Here is a 23,990-nt window from a genome sequence, read left to right on the forward strand (position 1 = left end):
CTGGATTTTTCTTATGAAATACAATAAATACATACATACACACACTAGGCACACATGAGGCTAGACGGTTCCATCACATCTGATGCCTCCTTTGGTTTGGAGGTATTTTGTAGGAATTTCGTAGAATAAGATGTTATAGATTTCTTTTCTTTAGGGTCCTTCCATTTGTAGGAACAGAAACACATTTCTATGAAGTTCTTCCCGTTCTCCATATTTCATATGATAATAAACCTTAGCCTAGACTCAATGGATAAATCCTTATCATGTGAATCAAATGACATCTATTTTCTTATTCATATTTATATAATTTAAGATACATGACATCTTATATCCTACAAGTTTCATATTCCTATGATATTCATACCCAATGAATCAAAGGAGGCATGATTGTATTTTGGTGCTCGCGTGTTGCAGACCTGGGCCTCCTTTGGTATAGAGGAATTTATAGAATTTCTATAGGATAGAATTCTTATAGAAAATTTTCCTCCAAAGTCCTTTGGGCTTATTTTTATATATGATTGATTCATATCCTCCATATTTCAAAGAAAATAGAAATTAAGATGCATGTTATCTTAAATTTTATAAATTTTCTATTCATATCATATTTCTATCCTAAGAGCATCTCCAATAGACGGTCCATATGTAAAATTACCTAACTTTTGAATCTCCAAGATGAAAAAACGCTGTTCCAACAGATGGTTCATATGTAAAAAAATTACATCACCGTCTCTGGGATATGTAAAATATAACACTTCGTGATGCAAATTTGCATCACGAGATACATCTGATGTAAAACCGCGGCCGCCCGTTCATTTTCCTTCCCGCTCGTGATCACCTGCTTGCCCGAGCACCAGCCGCCGCCACCGCCTAAATCGCTGTCACCCACGTCGCCTCCCCCGTCGGAGGGCATCTCCAGCCGCCCCAACGCTGCCGATTCGGGAAGCAGCCGCGACGGGATTCACCAACTCCGGCGGTCCGGTAGCCCGTATAGCTCCTCTCCGCCGGCCGCCGAGCTCCCTTCTCCTCTGCGCCGCCGTCCGCAACGGCGACCAGATACCAATGCAACCACCGGCCATCTTCTTCCACCCCGCACACAAGGTTTTCGACGGAATTCCCCAAGGTAAAAAAAACGACGAAACTTGATGATTTAAATCGGGATTGGATAGCATGTTTGAGGGTGGTTATCTGCATTGTTGATGAGTTCGGTTGACTCCTTATTTGTGGACGATTCATTTTAGATGTTTTCTGCAATATGTGCGGCTGAACAGCAGCCGTGCTGCTGTCGGTTCGTTTTACATCTTTGTTTTGGACCATCTGTGTTTTACATCTTCGTTTTGTACTTGCTTTTTTTCAGAAGATGTAAAAAACATTTTTTTTTGGTGATGTAAAATTTTATATCACCGGTTTACATCGTCAAAATATCAACCATCTGTTGGAGATGCTCTAGTCCTGTGAGGAGACGTTAAAGTTTCGCCGCTCTTGCACGGATAGTGATCCGTTGTTTGAGTACAACAAAGAGCGGTACTGTCTGAATTTATCGGCACATGCACGGGTGTTCGTCCTCTCCGGGCCCTGCATATTTCTCGGAACCACGCAGGGTGAAAGGCCAAACATGGTGTCCCGTGGTGCCTGCACGACGACAATATATGGCACGTCGACCCTGAGTCCCTGACGGAACCCGACACGCGCGGCGGGCCATGCACCGAGCAGACGCGACCACGGCCGCCCGCGCGCGCCACTGATCATCAAACACGGCGGTCACGGACCGTCTCCTCCTCTGCCGCGGCGCAGTGCAGCACACACCTAGCAGACCAGCAGCCCTGTCCTCCGTCGCCGTGCATTAACTCGAATCCGGGCACCAACAAAACCCCATCAATTCTAGGAGCAGGTGCACGTGAACCGCGCGACACGTCGCCCGTTCTCCAGAGCCTTCCCGATCGACCGGTACAAAGGTGCCCGGACCTCAGCTACATACACACATCACTCACTCCTCGCTCACTCACTCCTCGCTCACTCACCCTCACACCCACACTCCCACTCTGCTACCGCCTCATCCAGCTCCTCTCCTCCTGCAAGCTCCTGTATCCATCTCAGCTGCAGCTCGAAGCTCGACCAGGATGAGCAAGCCATCGAGGTGCAGGGCGCTGCAGATGCAGGCCGCCCTGCTCCTCGTCTTCCTCCTCGCTGCCTCCCTGCTCCCGGCCGGCGACGCAGCTTCAGGTACACACGCGTGTCCTGTCCTGTGTCCTCCATCACGCAGCGTGCGCTCGAGCGGCTGATCCATGGATGCCTGTGGTGTGGTGTGCAGGGTTCTGCGCGGGCAAGTGCGCGGTGCGGTGCGGGCGGTCGCGCGCGAAGCGGGGGGCGTGCATGAAGTACTGCGGGCTGTGCTGCGAGGAGTGCGCCTGCGTGCCGACGGGGAGGAGCGGCAGCCGCGACGAGTGCCCCTGCTACCGCGACATGCTCACCGCCGGGCCCAGGAAGAGGCCCAAGTGCCCTTGACCGCCCTCTCGTCTCGTCCGCCCACCGTCTCCCTCAAGGCACCAACGGCTTCTTCGACCTCTACTCCACCCTGCCGACAGGAGTAGTAGCCTAGCTACTGTGTGTGATGTTGGACGCGCGTGCTCATGTCACTTCCCTGTGCTCGCTCGTGCTAATTATTGGTGTGATGCGTATTGTCGCCTGCTAAAGTGCTAAGTATGTGTTGTCGTTGTATCACGATCGACTTGTAGAAGCACTCTGCTACTAGCTGGGATCGTCGAGTGAGTGAGTTTGCTGCCTGTAAATTAGCAAGTGTGTGGCTGCATGTGTACTCTACGTGGTTGTAGTACGTACTAGCTAACTTGTTCTCCGTGTGTCTAGCTGAACAGAAGCAGTGTGGCTAGCTGAGGCCTGCAGGCCACGTAGCATGCGCACCGAGCTTACAAGTAGCAATGGAATCATCATGTTGCCGTCTTTGTAAGTGCATATGAATACGAAGGTATCAATAATTGTTCGGTATCACCACCGACAGTATAACACGCACTACCCTTTTACATCTACTAGTAAGGTACACGTGCATTACACGCATGAGATTTGGTAATCAAATTATAAATAAATATCACATTGTAGCACGTAAGCTTCGAGTCATATATGCATGGTGTAGTTGTTCGCTTAATTCTTATAGTTCATCTCATTTAAAATCAATTAGTTTTTATAAAAAACTAATATATTTTAAAATTTATGGAATTATGCGTTGTAAAGCATAAAGTAAAAATAAATAATGATAATTCATCTAGAAAAGAATTGCGTAATTATGATACGGAAGATTTTAGATTTTAGAACAAAGAAGAAGTGATTGTGTTTTGAGATTTGTGCATTATGCTTAAGTTCAAACATGAAGTCTTCTAAAATTATCGCATACTATATATAAGGGTATAGACATGCCTGAGGAAATTGCACTACCCCCTACATCGTGCGTATGAATATGAAGGTATCAGTAATTGTTGCGCAAAAAAAAGGTATCAGTAATTATTCGGTGTCACGTGGTAACAGTGACAGCATAACGCGCGCTAGCCCGCGCTAGCCTCCTACATGGCTGAGGAAATTCCATAAACCACTAATTTGTTGTGAAAAAAATACAGCGCCTATTAGTTAACCCATTGCAACTAGCATTAAGTCATCATTTGACTATTAGTTTTTTTTTTGAACCGGAACCGTAGAAAAAATAGTTCTACGGTAATCATTTGACCATATTGACAGGATTCCTGGTGAATGGACCTCGCTTGACTACATTGACATGATTCCTTGTGAAGGGACCCTGCTTGTAAGTGCACATGGCAAAACTTCTGACTGGCGAATAAAAACATTCAAATTTTTATTTTCAAATTTAATTTTCGAAAATAAAAAACAATCCAGTAAACTATATATTATTGAGTAAAATAAATTTAGTGATTTTTTCTTTTCAAAATTTAATGATTTCGAAAATACAAAAAAATAGTAAATTTCCATGAGTTTCAGTTCCAAACTGTTACAAGACTCCGTTTAGATCTTACAACTGAATCGCACCATTGGCAATGAAGCTCAATTCAAGAGTATTTTTTACAGTTTTTTTTTCTTTTGCGGGAAGAGTGTTTTTATATGTTAGAACTTTAGGCTTGCCCTAATCAGATTTTTTTTATCTGAAAAGAGTTTTATTTCACCGTAATAGGGTTACAATCGAGAGTCAAAAGATTCTCTATACATGGTGGTGCGCTACGTAGCCATACAACAGTACTACTTTCTAATCGAAAGGCCTTCCCCGAACGAAGCTAACAATGCTTCTGAGGAGTCCAACTAGACAATAACAGGAGCTTCAATATGTTGCAACACCAATGCCATACCTTGCATGATAGCATGTAACTCTGCCTTAAGAGCGTCAATGCAATTAAAAATATATCGATATGCAGCAAAGATAACCCCACCGTCATGTCGATCTCAAGATCATGTCGGCCGCCGCCGTGCCGTCCACTCAAGAAAGATCCGTCCACAGACAAAGCAATACTCCTAGTCAGACTTTTCTAACCTTTTTTTTGAAACTAAACACACTTGCTTTATTAATCAATGAAGTTCATAGGGATACAATGTAAGTCTGGCGGGTTTAGAAGCCATACGTGGCGCCCGAAATCCAGACCAAAAGAATGCTTAGCAAGGCTACGTGCCTCGAGATTGAACTCTCTTCCTTCGAAGATGAAGGAGCAATGACTGAACTCTTTCGAAGTTTATGTGATCTCCTTGATGACGCTCGCATAGACGCCCCCCGCTCGATGTCTAATATCATGAACCACCCCTTTACAGTCTGAGGCAATGAGAACACGCGGCAATGAGAGGTCCTAATGCCAAAGCCTCACGGCAAGCCAACATCCAAGAGTCGCCGGATCCGAAATCCCCCTGCATCTGATCACTGAAGATCCCAAATAGTCGCCATTATGGTCTCTGCAAACCGCACCAAATGAACCTTCAGATTGATCTCTTGCAACAGCTCCATCGACCCTTATTTAGCCACTCCTTCAGGCGGAGGGATCCACCTCGGCTGGCCCTGCGTCTGGGGTACAACAGCGGCTCTCATTGGTCTCTTCGTCTTGCACTCCTGAAGCTCACGCAAATATTTTTTGATAAACAAATGGGTAGCAAGAGGGCTTTGAAAGATATGTTCATGGAGTGCTTGTCTTCTAGCATACCATATTGCCCACAAACTCACAAGTACTTGGGTGAATTCAGACGGGGACAAAGTGTCCATGAGGGTGAAAACCCATCTCTTGGCATCAGGTTCTGTCATGCTGACCAAAGCCTCTAGGAGGTCGGGGTCCTGTAGTGCCCATACACACCGTGCAACAGAACAATGCAATAGCGAATGCTGCCATGAATCCTCCGCGCCACAGAGCCCGCAAACAGTAGTAGTCGACATGTTCCGATCATGTAATAAATCTGTTGTAGGGATGGAGTGCTGAGCAAGCCTCCATAAGAAAAAATTTACCTTCGAAGGGACATCAATGTTCCATAGTCTTGACCATGCCTTATGTTCACCTGTTGTGTCCGATGAATTTCCCCGGCCTTCAAGCCAAGCTTCTCACCTCATCTTCGTCTCAACAAGCATGCGATATGCTGAGCGTACCGTGAAGACACCATTCCTCTCGTGCACCCACTCCCAGAAGTCATCGATATGTCTTGTACAGAGGGGAATGGATAGGATCGCATGTTCATCTGTTGGTAAAAATACCGATGTGATTGTGGCTTGGTCCGATTCGGCACCCGGAAAGATCAATGCACCCACATGTACAGGCGGATTGACTATCTTGCTAACAATAGGCCTCATATTTGATGCCCTTGGTAGCCAATTATGTTCCCATATATTTGTTGTTTGTCCATCACCAATCCGACGTATCAAGCCTTGAACAAGAACATCCAGGCCCTCTAGAATAGACCTCCAAATCTGAGAAGGGGCTGCTCCAATTTCAGCATGCAAAAAGTCACACGAATCGAAGTACTTTGCTTTGAGGATTCGTGCATTGAGCGACTCCGGCTGAGTTAGGATCCTCCAAGCTTGCCTAGCGAGAAGAGCTAGATTGAAGAGTTCAACATCTCGGAACCCTAGTCCCCCACAGGACTTAGGTCTTGTCAACGTGCTCCACGAGACCCAACTAGGTTTTCTCTTACCCTCCTTGCTGCCCCACCAAAACTTTCGGATTAATAGGTTTTCGAGACTTTTCAAACTTGACTAGGTTTATAGAAGAATCTATCAACATTTATAATGTAAAATAAGTTTTATCACTCCCTCCGATCCATATTAATTGTCCCTCAACAACTAATATGAATCGGAGGGAGTATCTCGTTTTTATAGACTTAGTTAAATATAATGAAGTTTCACTTAAGACAAAACTAAAACTTCAAACAAATTAGAATAGCGGGAGTACATGAAAATAAAATTTATAACACAATTAGTTTTATTACCTCTTTATTTTTAATCTTTTTCCCCGAGATAAATTAGTCCATTTTAGTAAGACTGTAGGGACATGGTGGTCTGCGTTTTCCCTTGTGGCGCCGCTGGTTACTAGCGCTCTCCCATCTCAAGGGCTCTTTTATTCGAAGGATTTTTATGATTTCTTTAGTATTAAGGTTTTCTTGTATACCGGTCATCTGATTCCCACTAATTTGGATTTTTTTTATTTTCATAATTTTGATATTATGTGTGTGTGTGTGTGTGTGTGCTAAAATGTCTTAGAATATTTTCTAATTCACTAATTTTCAAAATATTCATCATCTTTTCGAAATGTTTAACGGTTATTTAAAAAAATGCTCTATCATGTATACATTATGTTTACGCATACCTAAACAAATCTTCCTACCTTACTGAAAAAACACATAACTAAACACAATAATCATGAATTAAAAACTATCCATCCTGTATTTCAAAATTTTCCATTGCACAATAAAAAATGTATGCCAAAATTTGTTCATTGTGCATTAATAAAAGTTCATGTCATTCAAAAAGTTCACCCATTTGAAAATAATTGAAGCAGTTTATAAACAAAATTGTCACATATTTTTAATAAATTTTATGAGTTTATAAAAATTTGTTGAATATTTATAAAATGTTCGTGTATTTCTCAAATGGAAATATTTTTTGGCACAATTTAGAAAAAAATTATGTATTTTTCAAAAATAAAAAAATCATATGTTAAAAATAAGTATTCATGTGCCTGTAGAATATGTCTGTGTTTCTAAAGAGATATATTCATGTATCTTTACCCCAGAATTTAGAGGGAAAACAAAACAAAATTGTCGCCCGACTATACTTTTACATAAACATATGTACGGAGGAGCAGCCAGTGCCATACCACTCGGTCCGTAATACAGCCGCATATGTATACATTTTGTCAGGGGTGGCCGCACACAAATACTCTCTTTGTTTCTAAATATAAATTTTTTTAGATTTTAATATGAACTATATACGAAAGTATATAGACATAAGTACTTTAGAGTGTAGATTTATTTATTTTGCTTTGTATGTAGTTTATATTAAAATCTCTAAAAGTAACATATATTTAGAAACGGTGGGATTACATATCAATAGGCCGTATTCGTCAGAACTACATTTGTTGGCCGGTCCTTACGTTGTGTGCTATGGGCGACCATGACATGCACCTTACAGTAAATGAGCTACCCCTAAAACATGCGGTAAGTGAGCTATAGACGCGGCCATGCCATGGTGGTAGACATGTATGTTGACGTCACGTCTGGACTTCAAGAACGAGAGCTCCTCCTCGGCACCTTACTTTAAGGCTTTGTACAATACAAAATGCTTAAGAAAGGTGCTTGAAGAAATAAATCAGACTTCTCTTAAACATCAGTGTTTATTTGTACAGGGCAGGCGCTTAATTAGACGTCTCTTCTGTAAAAATAGGCACCAGTGCTTCAGAAAAATCTGGTTCATTTTTCTAAGCATCTCTTTATGCACCTAGCATTGTACAAGACCTAACCGCCCGAGAATGCAGCCAGCGCTCACACACCCTCTTTCTTTTCATCGAATTGTAGATAAAGCTATTTCTCTCCTTCGAGTGTGAGCACTTTCGAAAGCAGGAAGTAGGTATGCTTTCTAGAGTAGGATCTTTCATCAACCCAGAATAATAGTGTTGGCTGGCCTAACAACGAGCAAGTGCTCGCTCGTTGTTGACCGGTCGCTCCGATAATCCTGATTCGCTGGCAGCAGTTAACGGATGACTTCATAGGAAAATGTGTTTAAAAAAATCATGATAGGAGAAAACTTCATGAATTCAAAAAATAATCGCGAGTTCGAAAAAAGTGAAAGGATTTGGAAAAAAGTTTGAAATTTAGAAAAAGTTCATGAATTCAAAAAAGGTCATAATTTTGATTTAAAAAATCACGAATTTGAAACAATATTGGGAGATTTGGGGAAAAAGTGCACGTATTTTCAAAAAAAGATCATCAATATTGATAAAAATTCCCGAATTTTACTTTTTTTATAGATTTGGACAAAAGTTCATCGTTTTCGATATAAAAATGTTCACGGGGCTTGAAAATAAAATCGTAAATTTTGAAAAAGTTCATGAATTTGAACATATTCATGCATTTGAAAAAAGTTCACGCATTTATAAAAGAAAAAAGGGAAAAAAGAAAAGAAAAGGGTGAATAAAAACCTTCTAGAAAACAAAAGAAAAATTAAAAAGTGTCAGTAGCTTCTTGAAGCTTCCCAAAACCGACTGGAAGCTTCTAGAAGCTTCACAAATCCTGTACATGTCACTTTCGAGAAAAAACGAAACAAGATCGCTGCTATTGAAAGAAAGAAAAAAAATGGTAAAATGAGCCGAGCCCAAGTGGAGGATGGGGTGTGCGCCGGTTTGGAGTTTGTACTATAACCGGCGCCTGAAGCTCCAAATAGCACTTGGGCTTGAGCTCATATATATTCGTGCACAGCCCAAACATTGCAGCTACAGATGCAGACATAGTTTTTCCTACCTCTCGCTTAATTCGATTAGCCTGTTAGTAGCATTTGTCTTATGATTTTTATTACTTATTATCTTTTATATTATCTCTTCATCCATTTTGTCAAATTATGTTGAAATTTAAATGATTTTTTTTCTTTCTGTTTTGTCCTTCATTGTAGTTATTCATACAAATTCCTTGTGAATTCATTCACAAAACTTGTCTATGCTAGTTTTATTTTAATTTACTGATCCACATAAATTTGTCTGATATTCTTCTTCGCATGCTGATTTTTTTCTGAAACAATAAATATTGATCTTTGTTTACAAAAATTCTTAGCGAGTTCCACATGATTTTGTAAGTCACGCGGACATACTTTATGGACGGGGGTACATATTTCAAAATTATCGCCATGCACTAAAGGTTATTAGAATTAGCTTGTAGAAGCAACTTTAGAAAAAAAAATTGTACAGTTTGTTCCATATGCATGTACAATTTTATTTTGTTATAAACAAAAAAACACATGTTGGGGAGCACATTGTTTAAAATTTTCATACGATACTGTTTATTTGTGGAAATATATTTAGAATTTACTCTAAAATCATTTTGACGTGCATGGACAGTTTATTTATTATGAATGAACACGTTTTTGTAGTCAATTACTCCTAGATCATAAATATTTTTTTAATATTACACTCGTTTCAAAGTTTTTGTTAAGCACATTTAGAATTCTTTCTTTTTTTAGAAACGCACATTTATAATTCATAGGTGTTAAGCACGGTGCCGTCGGGCGAGGCGCACCATGCAGACAGTCCCAAAAGGTAGAGTATGCGTTTCTCAGAATTAAAAGTACTGGAGTACGCAACGTGGCTGCAGCCTGCAGGGATGAGATTTCTAAGGAAAAGTTTGCAGGGATGACGTACGCCCCTTTGCCGCGGGCCGTTGACGCTTGAGCTCCACTCCTGGCAGTGGCACTGGCACTCAACAACCAACAAACCAACCCAGCCACGGCCAGAAACCGGCGCCGGCCACTGCGGCAGTGTCGCTGCAAGGCGCGGCAAGCGTGCATCCATCGCGTCCCTGCCACTGCCACTGACCCTGCCAGTGCCAGTGCCAATGCAGCGGCCGCGCGCGTCCCGGCGTGCCCTCCTGCAGCACGGCGGCATGCCATTGCCATGCATGGCTTGGCACCCACTCCACTGAGACGATCAAGCCATACTGCGCCGCCACTACCGCCTGCCCGCGCAGCTCCCCGGCCGGCCAGTCGGGGTACGCACCACATGGAAACCTCAGCCCGATCGCGTGCAGCACCGCAGGAACCACCTGGACCTGGTGGTGGCCGGCCGGTAGCGCACGGCGGCCGTGATGTGCACGTACGGCGAGCGATCGTGCACCAGCACATCACAGCGCAGACCGATCGTGCCGCGGAAAAGCCACTCGCCACAGCGTCCGATCCGGTCCGGCCCGCCCCGGCCGGCCGACGGTGCGGCACTGTGCCTTCCTCTTTCCGGCCCTGATCGATGTTGCTTCCACTCCAAGCACCCGTCAATCAACGAAAAGGCAGTTCAGATTCAGGCAGGGTGAAAAGGCACCGATGATTAACACTGACTACTAGTTTTGTTGCATGATGAACACGGATCGACGGACGCTCGCTCCAGTCCGGTTTTTGACGTGACGTGACATGGCATGGGCCGTTCCCGATCCCCACAGTGGCCGGGCATGTGTAAGACGTACGCCTCGCTCCATGCATGTGGTGTCGGTGTCATTCCTCTGATGATCCTTCCTTTCTGCTTTCCATGTGCAGCTGCATGTGTTGTGTGCTTTCGCTTTCACTGTTTTGCTCTCGGTGTTCGGTGTTAACGTGCTGCTGGACCTGGACGGCGTGGTGCATGCGCGCGCGCAACAACGTAAGTACGCACGTACGTACGGCGAGCTAATCTCGACCGCCCTTGAGGTACCATGCATCGCTGGTCTTACTGTCCAGTGTGCTAATGATCAGCCATCATAGACGATAGATGTGTTCCGTCGCTGATCTTTGGATCTAGATTTGGTTCACCATATATATTTCCCATGCACTAGCTACGTCAAGGATTAACATGTAGACTCGTACGACTCTCTTATCGTGTTCAACTCTCTAGAGGCCGGCTCTATGCATAATTGCATATGACGGGTCAGGACGACTAACCCATGCATACACCAATACATGCTGCATGCAATTATACGTAGAGCCGGCGCGGCACGCAGACGCATGTGGTATATACTGTACTAGGTACAAGCATGCATGTGGCTGGCGAATCATCGAGCCGAAAGCAGCCGCGTGCGTGCATGTACTGATGTACGCAAGGCAAATCATCAACCATGCATCGAGGGCGATCGAGATCAATGCATGCATGATGCATGCATGCATGCATGTACGTTGCGCTAATGGCTAGCCCAGCCTAGTACTCCAATTTCGGGAGCGTACGTACGTGCGTATCATTATCATGTTCCTGGTTAGGAGCGTGCCATTCTCTCGTCCGAGCGCATGCATGTGCGCATGTGCGGCCAACTTAAATTGGGTCGGCCTCGATAGCCCATGGCCCCAGTGCTCTGCTCTCTTCCGGGAAAGAGGGAAACGACCGTGCATGTAGTAGTACATCGCTTACTGTTTTCTACGAGTAGCGTGAGCTGGTGAACGGCATGTAAATGCTTACGAGTCATTCATTGTTTTACTTGACGATTGCCTTGCATGAACGGAAAGCCGTCACGCTACATATACATATACATAAGCACACAGTGCTGCGTTCAAGTGTTCAACAATGGTAATGTAACAGGAGATGGTCGTGACATATACATATAGGGGTGGACGGACGAGGACGCACGGCGCACGGTCCGGTCCACGCTGTCCGGGACGCCCTAGGGAGACCGATGGCGCTGAAATCAATTCCGCTTCCGTGCGTGTCGGACGTACCTACGCTGCGCACGGGGACAGCTTAGGCCGAGGGTATCCATCGTATCAATGTCGCGCCCGCGCCGCGCGGTGGTGTGGTTGCATTGCATGCACTCACCAATAATCCAGCGACCGATCGGTCTCCCTTCATTCGTTCGACTGGTGATTCCGCACGCCGGGCAGAGAAGCTACTACCAGTAGAAAGCTGATCGATCGATGTACGTACGTGGGGGGTTGCATGCATGCATGCATGTATAGATCGATTTCAGGTATAGTAGTACAGATCTGCATGTACCCGGGTGTGGTCAAGCTCGTCTCTGTACGTACATGTGCGCTGGCTAGCCTTATGTGTCTGTCCAACAAGGCTCCATCTGGTCGGGTCTTCTCCTTGTGCCGTTTTGTAGACGGCGCAGCAGTTGGCTAATGGCCTACAGTATAATGCGATAATCATCTACGCGAATACCACGTATGTAGGCATGCATGTATCCTCCCCGGTGCCAACCTATTTCCAGAGGATCAGCATCGGCCTACCTACTTCCTCGCGCCCACACGATCGACAGCTTCAATTAAAAGGTGCCTCAGTCCCAGTAAACCGTACACTCCCAGTCTGTACATATCACCCCGTACGCTTTTGCATTTCAGCAGTAAACCGGCTGTCATTTCCCAGCGAGGGTCGGTAAAAAGAAGAACGATATCCAACATACTTCTACCTAAGGCTAAGGCCTTGTAGAATGCTAGGTGTTTAAAAAGGTGCTTAGAAAAAATAAACCGGACTGTCTAAGAGTATCTCCAGTTGCGCCCCAACAAGCCCTCCCAAGGCTCTTTTTTATCGCCGGCGCCGAAAAATCGACCCACTCGCGTCCCAGAAAGCCCACTTTTCCCATTAGGGCAGAATTTGGGGCCGGCGAACCCAGGCCAAACCCGGTGCACTGGAGGGGGTGCCCGGAGGCGCCGGGGGAAACAATTTAGGCAAGAAAACCTGGCGGGCCCGCCGCGTCAGCGACCGGGCGCGTTCGTCGTCCTCATCTCCTCGGTTTCCTGCGGAGAATCAATGCCAAGGCCGCCGCGCTGCGCAGGTCAGCCTTCCATTGATGCCTCATGGGAGTCGCAGTGAAGGCGCCGCAACGCGTGTCCCGCCCGCTCCTGCCACGCGTACGCACGGCGACCGCCCTCTCGCCGCCCACGCACGCCTATAAAAACCGCCCCTCCCTCATCGGTCAGCGCACACTCCATCGCCACAGAACCCTCTCCCCCTCTCGACCTCTCACTGCCGACGCGCGTCTCTCCTCTCTCCCCGGCGACGAGCATGGCCGAGCGCTACCCAGGCGATGGTGTAGCGGCCAACGGCTTCGGCCGCCGCCACCTGCAGGAGGATGAGGCACGTCTCCTCTACGAGGCCGACTACCCGGCACCGCCGGACATGCGTGTGCCGGGCACCAGGAGGCTCAGCGCCGGCGGCATCCCGGTGCCTCCAGCACCCACCGGAGCCGCTCGGCTCGTCGAAATCGCGCGCATCCAGTCCTCGCTGCCGGAGCAGGCGCGGAACCAGCTGAGGTACGCCCCTAATAGCAATGCGCTGTGGACGGTGTACTTCGAGAAGCACCACGAGGAGCAAATCGCCTCCACCAACGGCGTCGAGCCCCGCGTCCGCCTCAACTCCGACGGGCGCTGTCAATGGTGGGGCGTCCCCAGCCGCACACTTGAGGCCGCAACACGCTGCGCCTGGAGTACCCGGCAGCCCCCCTCCTTCTCCCGTCACCCTCCTGGACGTCGCGGCGAATGGAGACGGCGACATCATCGTCGTCGGGTTCCCTCTCCTCCGGATCGCCGGCGCTTCGCCCCGTCAAGCCGGAGCCACAAGAGACGCCGCTCAGGCGCCGCACCCGCGGCGGCGCTCTCGTCAGCAACGAGGGCGGCTGTGGCCCCTCTCCTCCCTCTTTCCGCCTCGTCGGGCCAAAGTTCGAGCTGGGGCTTCTCCCCGTGAAGAAGGAGCACGAGGCCATGGCCGTCGACGACGAGGCCGCCCTCAAATGGGCGCGGGAGGACTACGTCCGCGAGGAGATGGCGCGCCAGTGCTACGCCCTCGAGGAGATCGCCGCTCTACGCCACGGATGCGAGGAGGGCGGCGTCATCTCCTTGACGACAGCGACGACGAGGCGCCTGGTCCGTCTAACCCCCCACGCATTGGCGACCCTGGTTAGGGGTGCAACAGGGACGGCGGACGCAAGTAGGACGACGGCGACTACACCAAGTTCTACAGGCTGCTCGGCATGTAGAAGGCGGGCGGCGGCGGCGCAGTAGTCGTAGTTTTTGTTGTCGTTTTAGTTGTTTTTAAATTATGTTTTTAGTTTCTTATACAAATATCAATGAAATCACCTAGTTTGACAGAATTTGTGTTGTGTTTGCCCGATTTTCGGCCGAGTTTGGTTTTAAAAAACGGCGTGTTGGGCAACCTTGGGGGGGGGGGGGGGGGGGTGGGTTTTTAAGCCCCCCGGGGGGGGGGGGGGGGGGGGGGGGGGGGGGGGGGGGGCGGTTGGTTTTTCAAGCCCCTAGGGGGCCGAACGGCTCGAGGTGCTCGAATTATGCCGTTTCCTAGCCAAGGGTACATCCATTGGCTAATTCTGTATACATCAAGCCATGTCAACTACAGTTATGGGCCGATAAGCTTGTTCATACAATCATACTACGTATGTACAATACAGCCATTACTATCCACACCTGCATGCTGTTTCACACTTGGCCTACCTAGCTCGGTGTTACTCAGTAGTAGGAGTGTATATCGACATCCTCCGCTGTTCTCCTTGACGCGTACGTAGATCTTGACTTGGTTCACCAAGAATCTTTACTTGCATAGTGATCTAGCTACCTTCTCTCCGTCGGTTAGCTGGCACCGCTGTCCATTAAACAGCTTGGGATCGCACGACCTGCATCATTTGTACGGACGACAGAGATTAGCACCAACTAATTGTACGTCCTTAACACCATTGGAGCAATGCATTAGCGAGGACGTGCTGCTGTAACATGCACTAAGCGCCCCGGGGAGCCTGGAACCCATAGCTGCTTAGCTAACTGAAATATATAAGATCTAAAAACAGTGGCTCAGTGGGATAGCAAGTGGCTCAGTGGGATAGCACCCCCCCCCCCCCCTCGATCTGTCGGTACTGCTATGCCATATTTGGGTACCCATGTAACATCTATATATGGCAGTACGGATTCTCTTTTGCTATTTTTAACAAAATATATTCCTTTTTTTCTTTAGGGAAAATAAAATAGATTCCTTAGATTCGACATGGCACGTTGAGAGCAGCACAACACAGCTGCGAAAAGGAGCCGGCGGTCGGCAGGGTCGGGTCGTGGGAGCTAGCCTTGCCGGAAATTACACTCCCGGATTACGCCTTGGCATGAGATTTTTACCCAGGGGGCGATGTGTGTGCGAGCAGGCATGCATGCAGTGCGGCCTAACGAAAAGCAGAAATTAACTAATCTTGCATTATTGCACGGCAGTTAATTTACAGCTGCCTCCCTGTACTAGATTTGAACCTTTTTATCCGGTACTTCATCCGTGCGGCAACATGCATGGGACTATGGGAGACCTCAAACAATAATGTGGCCACTAACATCTTGCTCACCAATGACAGTAGTATCTACAGTATTTTGTACTCCCTGTAATAAAGAAACAAGTGTCATGGCTTCAGTTCAAATTCGAAAACCACGATGATACTCATTTTGGATGGGACGCAAAAGTAGACTTCCTGCGATACTTTCGACCCAAAAATCTCCTCCTCGTGCCGGTGTTCACCGTATGCACGTACGTGCATTTCCATGTGTATGTATTTTGCCAGATAAAAACACATATGTATAATGGATATGGCCAGTCACATGACGTGTACGGGCATAGAATAAGCCGTGCTGAACGGAGCAAGACAGGGGGTTCAGGGTCTCAGGGCATGGCCAGCATGCTCTGCTGCTTCTAGATAATCAATCAAGGCCACCGGCCATGCCGATGCACGCATCAGCCACCGATCACACCGTGTACTCTGATCACATGTCACTGCATGCCCGGCGTAGATGGCTCTGTTGCTACATGCAACCTGCACTGTTTGCCTACGCAGGACTCACTGTGGAATCAGCTCAGGCCCGATCAGGTGCGTGCACATGGTACCCGTGACTGTGATCGATGCATGCACGCATGGCAATGGCATGGCATGGCATGGTACGAAAATGTACATCAACACCACTATGCCAGAAACACGTGGCTCTTAATTAATCAGTGGTGCGCAGCAAAATTTACGTGAAAGCGACCATGTACTCCCTCCATCCCATAATGTAAAATGTTGTTTGACACTACTCCTTTCGTTTCATAATATAAGACGTTTTTTAAAGAAACATCTGAATGGAAGGTGTAGTATACTGTTCGAGCTTTAGTATGTATAGTTTTTCTTAAGTCATATTTTGCAAACTTTAGCCAAGTTTATGGACACAATTGTTTACATCTACAATATTGAATGTATAAAATATGAAACTAAATGTTATGATGAATCTAATAATGTATGTTTGGCAATCTAGATGTAAATATTTTTCTTCACAAACTTGGTCAAAGTTTGTGTTACTTCTTTTAAGAAAAACTGATATGCAGTACATTATGGAACATAGGGAGTAGTGCCGGGCCAGAAGATACAGGTAAGCCATTCCCTTTTTCTATTATGTTTTTTATTTGCTAATGCTTTGAAATTTTCTTGGAGATCCAAATGAGCACAAAACCTTTTGAATAATATTTAGATGTAGATAAACTACACAAAAAGTTTCAGCATTTTTGGGTTTATATTTCTATTTCTAGGAATATAATGCAAATTAAACCTTAATATAATTTAATTCCAAAGCCCCCAAACAATTCCCTTTAAAATCGCAAAAAATTACAATGAGGCCACATAGTTACATATGAGTTCATACCTAAATCTTAGGGTTTAAGAAGTCATTTTTAATTCACGTGATTTTTTAGGGTTTTGCGCTTTAATTAAAACGAGGCTTTGATTTTCCCTCAATTTTGAAGTTCAATTTAATTTAAACATGTTGACATGCTATGCTTAGCTACTCTAGTATACATTACCATTAACCAGGTTTGTGATCCCGAGATTCGGTAGTCATAGGGAAGAGGTGGAGTACTCAGATCGAAGGTGATATTCTCGTTCCCAAGTTGTACCTTTTCAAAATGGTGAAATCACTGAACTTTGATGAATTTGAAACTTGATATCACCTTTTACAACCACCTAGACGACCAGGTGGGACAGATGAAAAAGCGAGTAACTATTTATCAGCACTCAGAAGTGCATATGCTACATCATAAAACTTTAATTCTAGATATTACCATTGCATACAAAAACAAATAGGCATGCGGGCGGATGGCGTCTGCAAGTCCGTGAACGTCCGCATGACGAGAATTAAGACATAGCACGATAATTACAATAACAACAGTTTGTGCATTTTCGGCCTCATGGACTGATGTGGACGGCGCGGACGTGTCTGCTTGCATCCCTGCCAAAAAGTACACACAGTGCAATGAACAATCAGAATTGGAATTTTAACTTTCCAATCGTTGTTGACAATATAATTGTGTTTGTTTTGTTTATAAGTGCGCGCATTAGAATCTAGTCTCTCTGTCCCATAATATAAGAGCGCTTTTTAAACTACGGACGCAGGGAGTAATTTTAAAAAAATTGACATAATAAATTTATCATGTGTTTGTATTTTCAAACACTATTCAGATATTTTTCACAACTTTTTAGCACCTAATTCCACCGAGGCCACATCTAAAGAAAGAGTGAGCGTATCCGGTCGTTCTATATAGCATATGTCATGACGGGTACTCGTACTGGCAATTATTAATTAAATATACACAAAATCGGTAGAAAATAATGGACGACCCAATACATACGCAAAAGCTTGTCAAGAATTTATGCCGTGATTTTTTTTCTGACAGGAAATAATACAAAGCCGAATGGGACCGCCAAGGGACGACATACCTCTCTCTCTCTCTCTCTCTTGGTCGTGCATGGAGGGATCAAATGAATGGATATGCTAAATATTGAACGCAGACGTCGCAATAAAGCCACATCCATCCAGGCGTCAGTTATTTCAGCATATTATATCATATATTCATAATATATAATAGGATAAGATGCTGCCGCATACTAGGAGATATGCACGAATTAATGTGGTAGTATGTATGGATGCACCGGCCTGTCAAGTCTCCATCCCCCAGGTGGGAATGGAAAGGAAAAAATGAGGCAGGGCCAATGCGGTTGGTGCTGCGCGATCGAAAGAGAGAGAGGGAGCAATGATATTATTGGCCCATTCCTTACTACTCTACTAATTGATTATCATAACGTTACGTAGGCGATTGCTTGCTTGCTTATTAGTGGTGCGTAGGCATAGCCATCAGCATGATTTGGTCCGGCCTGTTTGGTTGTTTGCACTTTGCGGTGGTGCATATTGCGGGATGTGGGTGGCTGGCCTAATTATGCTCAGCTCCATGCATGCAATCCCTAATCCTCTACGAGTAGTACGTACGTACCACCTTGTTGGTATTAAACAACGAAATAAACACCGTCCGCAGGTTCAGGGGCTGTTGTTTTCGCCCGTTAATGTGTGAGGGAGACCAAAACCTGCATGCGTATACACGGTTGTCTACTGCTCACATGCATGGTTAGCTGAGAGGGACTGTCCATCCGTCATGAGTGAAAGCGTTGGGTACGTAGCTGGAGATGGTTAGTTAACTTACCGTCAACCATTGAGCTAGTAATGCTGATAGTTTACTGAAGGAACACTGTCCTATGCCGGGTGGTATAAAATACTATGTACAGTAGCAGCATTGTGAATGTGAACAACCGAGACGAAAGAGAAGAGTCGTCTCCTTGTCCACTCCCACCTAACCTAATAACCCAACCCGAGTGGAGTAGTAGTAGAGTAGATCCAAGATTGCGCCCCTGCTATACGTATGACCCTACATCATCATGCGTGCGATTACCATCCACCCTCACCACCACCACCAACAACAAAAGCGACTAATTTAAGCAGCAAAATAACAAAAATCAACACTTTCAGTTAACCAGGAGCAAATCGCTTGCTTACGAACGAACGAGATACTCTAGGCAAGTAGGCATTGGCATCTCCCAAGATGTCATGGACCGGTTCGTGCATGTTTCTCCCAGGAAGCGGCCGACAGCGCGCCCAGGCCGCTTCCTCCACCGTCTCTGTTGGCCAGCACGCGCACTGCACGGCATAGATAGGTACGTAGATGCCTCCAACGTCCGCACAGCTGTGGCTCACGTGTCGCGGCGAGCTCCTCCGAAACTGAAACTGACTCCACCGGCAAGCGTCCAACGCGAGCCACTCGGCCGCGACAAGCCGGCTGACATGGACGCCGTCGTCCGTCCGTCGCCACAGCGATGCAGCTCCGGACGGACTCGCGCCGCGCACGGAACGGAACGGGAGAGAGCGGCAGCAAACGAACGGAAAGTCAGAAACTGACGCCGCTTTAACTGAGCTCGACGCAGCGGCCGTCCGTCCCCGTATGGCCGTATGCATGCCCGTCCGGCCGTCGCGCCGCTAGTAAATGTGAAACCGGGCCGGAGCCGCCGGTGCCGGAGCGTCACGACTCACGACCACCGTGGCCCGGCCGGGGGGACGGACCGGTCGGTCCAGCTTGCATTCCGTCCCCTGCCAGCCGGGCCCCACCATCCCCCACCCGGGCCCACACCTCCGTATAAATTCGCAAACCACCACGCACACACCCTCGGCGGCAGCAGCAGCGGCATACCAGGGAGACCACAGCCCACGCTCACTGTCCATGGAGAGGACGCAGGGCTTCTTCGCGGCGCTGAAGCAGGAGGTGGCGCGCGGGCTGTCGCCGGCGAGGGCGCGCCGGAGGTCCGAGTCGGCCGACCTCGACGCCGCCGCGCTCCGGTTCTCCGGCTCGGGGGAGATGCTCGCGCCGCTCATGGAGGGCCCCGATCCGGAGTCCGGCGACGGCGACGGCCGCGCCGCCGGCGGCGCCAGGAGGGAGGGCTGGGGCCGCTGGGTGCGCGGCCAGCTCGCGCGCACGCCCTCCTCGGTCGCCGCCGCGGCGGCCGGCGCCGGCGCCGCCCGCAACGACCTCCGCCTCCTCCTCGGCGTCATGGGCGCGCCGCTCGCGCCCGTGCACGTCTGCGCCGCCGAGCCGCTCCCGCACCTCAGCATTAAGGACACCCCCATCGTAAGCGCTTCCTCTTCCTCTCCTTCCTCCTCATGCCGCTGTCTTGGTCTCTTTCCCTAGCTCTAGATTTGGTCGAGCCGCGTCGCGTGTTCGACGAAATGCTCCAGTCAAATCTCTTCTCAAATGTCCGTGTCTGAGCTCTCTTGATTCTTCAGTTCATGGTCCTGCATACTGTAAAAACGCAGTACTTAGTCATGCTCACCGTGCTGTAAAAAAATGCCCCTTATCTTCTTCGCTGATGTCTGCTGCATTTGTTGTCTAGTGATGCTGTTTGTTCCTTACGATAAAGATGTGCGAAATTTCGTCACCAAGCTGTTTGATTCAGGGAGCAAAATCACAAACGTCCAGTAAACATGGTTATTTACTGTCACGAGCTTTTTGCCTACACAGGAGACCTCGTCGGCGCAGTACATTCTGCAGCAGTACCTGGCGGCCTCTGGTGGGCACAGGCTCCTCGCCTCCGTGCGCAACTCCTACGCCATGGGCAAGGTGCGCATGGTGGCCACCGAGTTTGAGAACGCCGGCCGCCTGGTCAAGAACCGCAATGCGGCTCGCTGCGCCGAGCCAGGCCGCTTCGTGCTGTGGCAGATGGCTCCTGAGAAGTGGTACATCGAGCTGGCTGTCGGTGGGAGCAAGGTGCATGCCGGCTGCAATGGCAAGCTTGTGTGGCGCCATACCCCGTGGCTCGGCTCCCATGCCGCCAAAGGCCCTGTTCGCCCCCTCCGCCGTGCTCTGCAGGTATAATTGCACCGCCCAGCCCACGCCTAGCATGCCATTGCCTGTGCCCATACAGCCATGGAAACATCTTGGCACTTTTACTCAAATGTTTGGATCAATGTCTTTCTATAGGGCCTGGATCCACTCACTGCAGCGAGCATGTTTGCCGGTGCACGGTGCATTGGGGAGAGGAAGGTGAACGGGGAGGATTGCTTCATCCTGAAGCTGTGCACTGACCCAGAGACCCTCAAGGCACGGACCGAGGGCCTCGCCGAGATCATCAGGCATGTCATGTTCGGGTACTTCAGCCAGAGGACCGGCCTCCTCGTCCACATCGAGGACTCACACCTGACGCGGATTCAGTCAACAACCGGCGGGGATGCGGTCTACTGGGAGACCACCATCAACTCATTCATCGAGGACTACCGGCCGGTGGATGGCATCATGATTGCGCACTCGGGGCGCTCGGCCGTGACCCTGTTCCGCTTCGGCGAGGTGGCCATGAGCCACACCAAGACTCGGATGGAGGAGGCGTGGAGCATCGAGGAGGTTGCGTTCAATGTCCCTGGCCTGTCCATGGACTGCTTCATCCCACCCACCGACATCAAGTCTGGATCTGTTAGTGAGACCGTCGAGCTCCCTCATGGTGGTGAGAAGAGCAAGTTCGGTCCTCCCCCTGGTCACCGCGCCAAAGTTGCTGCGCTGGAGAAGACGGATGGTGGCGAGCTAGCATGGAGGGGAGCCCATACCTGAAAATCACAAATCATACTTGCTTCTTTTCATTGCAACTGACTGATGAGTAGTGTAGAGAGAAACAGGTCGACAGAGGATTTCGATTTTGGAAATTCCAAATGACCTCTGTGTACAGGAAGGAAGGAAGCAGCATGAGGCATTCACATGGTGCGAAGAATCGTTTCTAATCTCTTCAAGGGGGAGCGGCAGTAGGTAACCCTGTTTGCTATTTCAGGCTTTTTTGTCAGTATCATGTGGAAGACTTGGTGCGTTCCCCATTCCAACAACTCTACCTGAGAAAGCTCATCGTGGTGGCGCTGTTTGCTCCCCTTTAGCAAATACTAATTGGTCAGTGACACTACATCCAATTGGCTGCTCAGTTTGCTAATTGCTATGCTTGGTGATGGTTCCTAGTGAAGCTAACCATGTCAGAGAAGCGCAACCTCTTAGGTTTTCCATAGTTCTTCCTTCCTTCGCATCTCATCTCTTATTTTTCCTGAGATGAAGGTTGTTGTACTCATTGACAGAAGCTTTGCTTGTTTCCTTGTAATCCAAAACATCTAATGAGTGAGGTGTCTTGTGATGTCCCTGTTTTTGCACACCACACCACGCCCCCGGGAGGGAATGATTTCAGCTTTTTCCTGGAGATGTTTGAACGGCATCAATGTGCCTTTTTGGGCCGCTTGCATTTTACTTTGGCCTGCCAGTGTGCTGGCGGGAGTAGTGATGATTCATTTACTGCCATGATTAGCATGGCCCCCATGTGCTCCTTCCATTCCACCCCTGGCCCAGGTGCCGCTGTCAAAGCGTGTTACCCTGATGACACAGGGTGATTTTACCCCTTTTATAATCTGTACTCCTGAGCAGCACTGATGAGCTTTGTGAGCCTTTAATTTTTCTTTCGGTGTGCTCCGTCCATGAAGAGTGAAGACCGAGGCTTCACTCACCGTGCTGCTGCCACCTTTCCCTTGGCATTAATGGCATGTATTGCACTCCTTTCTTGTTGTGAGGAATGCTGATTAGATTAATTCTTGGGGCTGTGTGTTCTTCCTGGGAAGAAGGGACCAATGTCTGATGAGGTGAAGAGATAGTAAATATTCTCAAGTCCACTGTCTTTAGCAGCGTCTCACCTATTGGGAACTTGCAGCTCACACGCCGATCCTCCAAGGTCAAATTCTTGTCTTGAGTAATATTCTCAAGTCCACTTGAGGAGGAGTATAGTATGGTTTGTAGTTTCAGACTTGTTTATATTCCTTGTTTATTTATTGTCCGTTCCGTAGACGCTCTTCTGCTGCCTACGGTGGGTGTCTGTGCGGCCTCCCGTGCACAAGTTTTGAGCCCTGGCATTCCGGAGATATGCTCGTTCTTCAGTTCCAATGGAGAAGCTACAAATGAGACCTCAAATCGACAGGTAGAAGTCGCCCGTACTCCTCCCGAGTGTGGAATGAAACGGAGCAAAGCCAGTTAGAGATGCCATTACCATGTGTAGCAGCGCAGCCACAGCCTCATGACAGCCGCAAGCTAGGCTAGCAGCTTTGACAATGGCGCCTAGCCAGCCATCGTGTTCATACACGCACAAAAGGCTACAAAAAGATTGCTATGCTAGGGTTAATCAAGCAAGCAGGAGCGGCCTACTGCCACTCACTGTCCATGCTATGCTACCATGAGCAGCAGCGAGGAGAGCAGGCCAAATGATTGATGTTCCTTGTGCATCGCCTCCTCCTCCTCTCCACACACACACACACACGGTAGCACATCACCCGCTCGTCTCAGCTGGACCTACGTTACCAAAAACGGAGGGGGGAAATAATATATTGTACTATCGATCAATCGCAGGCGGTGCTGATAACCTATATGATAATATCGATCTACCGTTTTTGCAGCTTTATGGACCATTTGCTATGTTCTTAAGGACCACACGGATATTATCATGCACGCAGGAGACTACAGGAGTACGATCGCATTATTATTATTATTTCTAACAATCCTTTCCTAACAGACAAGTTGGAACAGTAACAAAGCAATCATTGTTTGCGTGCCTGCGTCGCGTGCTGCTAATCTTGCAAGCCAGGCCAGTAAATAGGAGTAGAGTGGTGCATTTTCCATGGGTTATTACTAATTTGTTAGCTTCTGAAACCCTGTTCATATACACCAGCGCAGACCGGACAAATGGAGATTATTACTCGAAAAAAGATGGAGATTTGCTTTCTTCATCTGAAAATTCACTGGTCGGAGACGGGTGAGAAACCTGATCCTTTTTTTTATGTTGGTAGTTGCTCTACCAAATTCATTCATCAGAAGGACATGGAACCTGAACTTGCTGGCGCCTGAAAATTGGAGCTGAAGCGAAAGCTCAACCGTAGAGCAGGAACACCCACTGCTACTGCTCCTGGGGTCTGG

The 23,990-nt window shown here is 47.7% G+C and overlaps 2 protein-coding genes across 2 annotated transcripts; both read left to right on the top strand.

Moving 5' to 3' along the window:
* Nucleotides 1–1,969: 1,969 nt before the first annotated feature.
* On the top strand, nt 1,970–2,962 carry LOC125553534 (peamaclein-like). Its single transcript, XM_048717304.1, has 2 exons — nt 1,970–2,220; nt 2,309–2,962. The coding sequence occupies exons 1-2, from the start codon at nt 2,118–2,120 to the stop codon at nt 2,500–2,502; spliced, it is 297 nt and encodes a 98-aa protein (XP_048573261.1). The 5' UTR covers nt 1,970–2,117; the 3' UTR covers nt 2,503–2,962.
* Nucleotides 2,963–19,667: 16,705 nt separating this feature from the next.
* Nucleotides 19,668–22,189, top strand: LOC125550643. Its single transcript, XM_048713682.1, has 3 exons — nt 19,668–20,141; nt 20,532–20,879; nt 20,991–22,189. Exons 1-3 carry the CDS (start codon nt 19,737–19,739, stop codon nt 21,609–21,611), a joined length of 1,374 nt encoding a protein of 457 aa, XP_048569639.1. The 5' UTR covers nt 19,668–19,736; the 3' UTR covers nt 21,612–22,189.
* Nucleotides 22,190–23,990: the final 1,801 nt, after the last annotated feature.

This window comes from Triticum urartu, chromosome 4 (genome assembly GCF_003073215.2).
Source record: "Triticum urartu cultivar G1812 chromosome 4, Tu2.1, whole genome shotgun sequence".
In the NCBI taxonomy this organism is placed as follows: domain Eukaryota; kingdom Viridiplantae; phylum Streptophyta; class Magnoliopsida; order Poales; family Poaceae; genus Triticum; species Triticum urartu.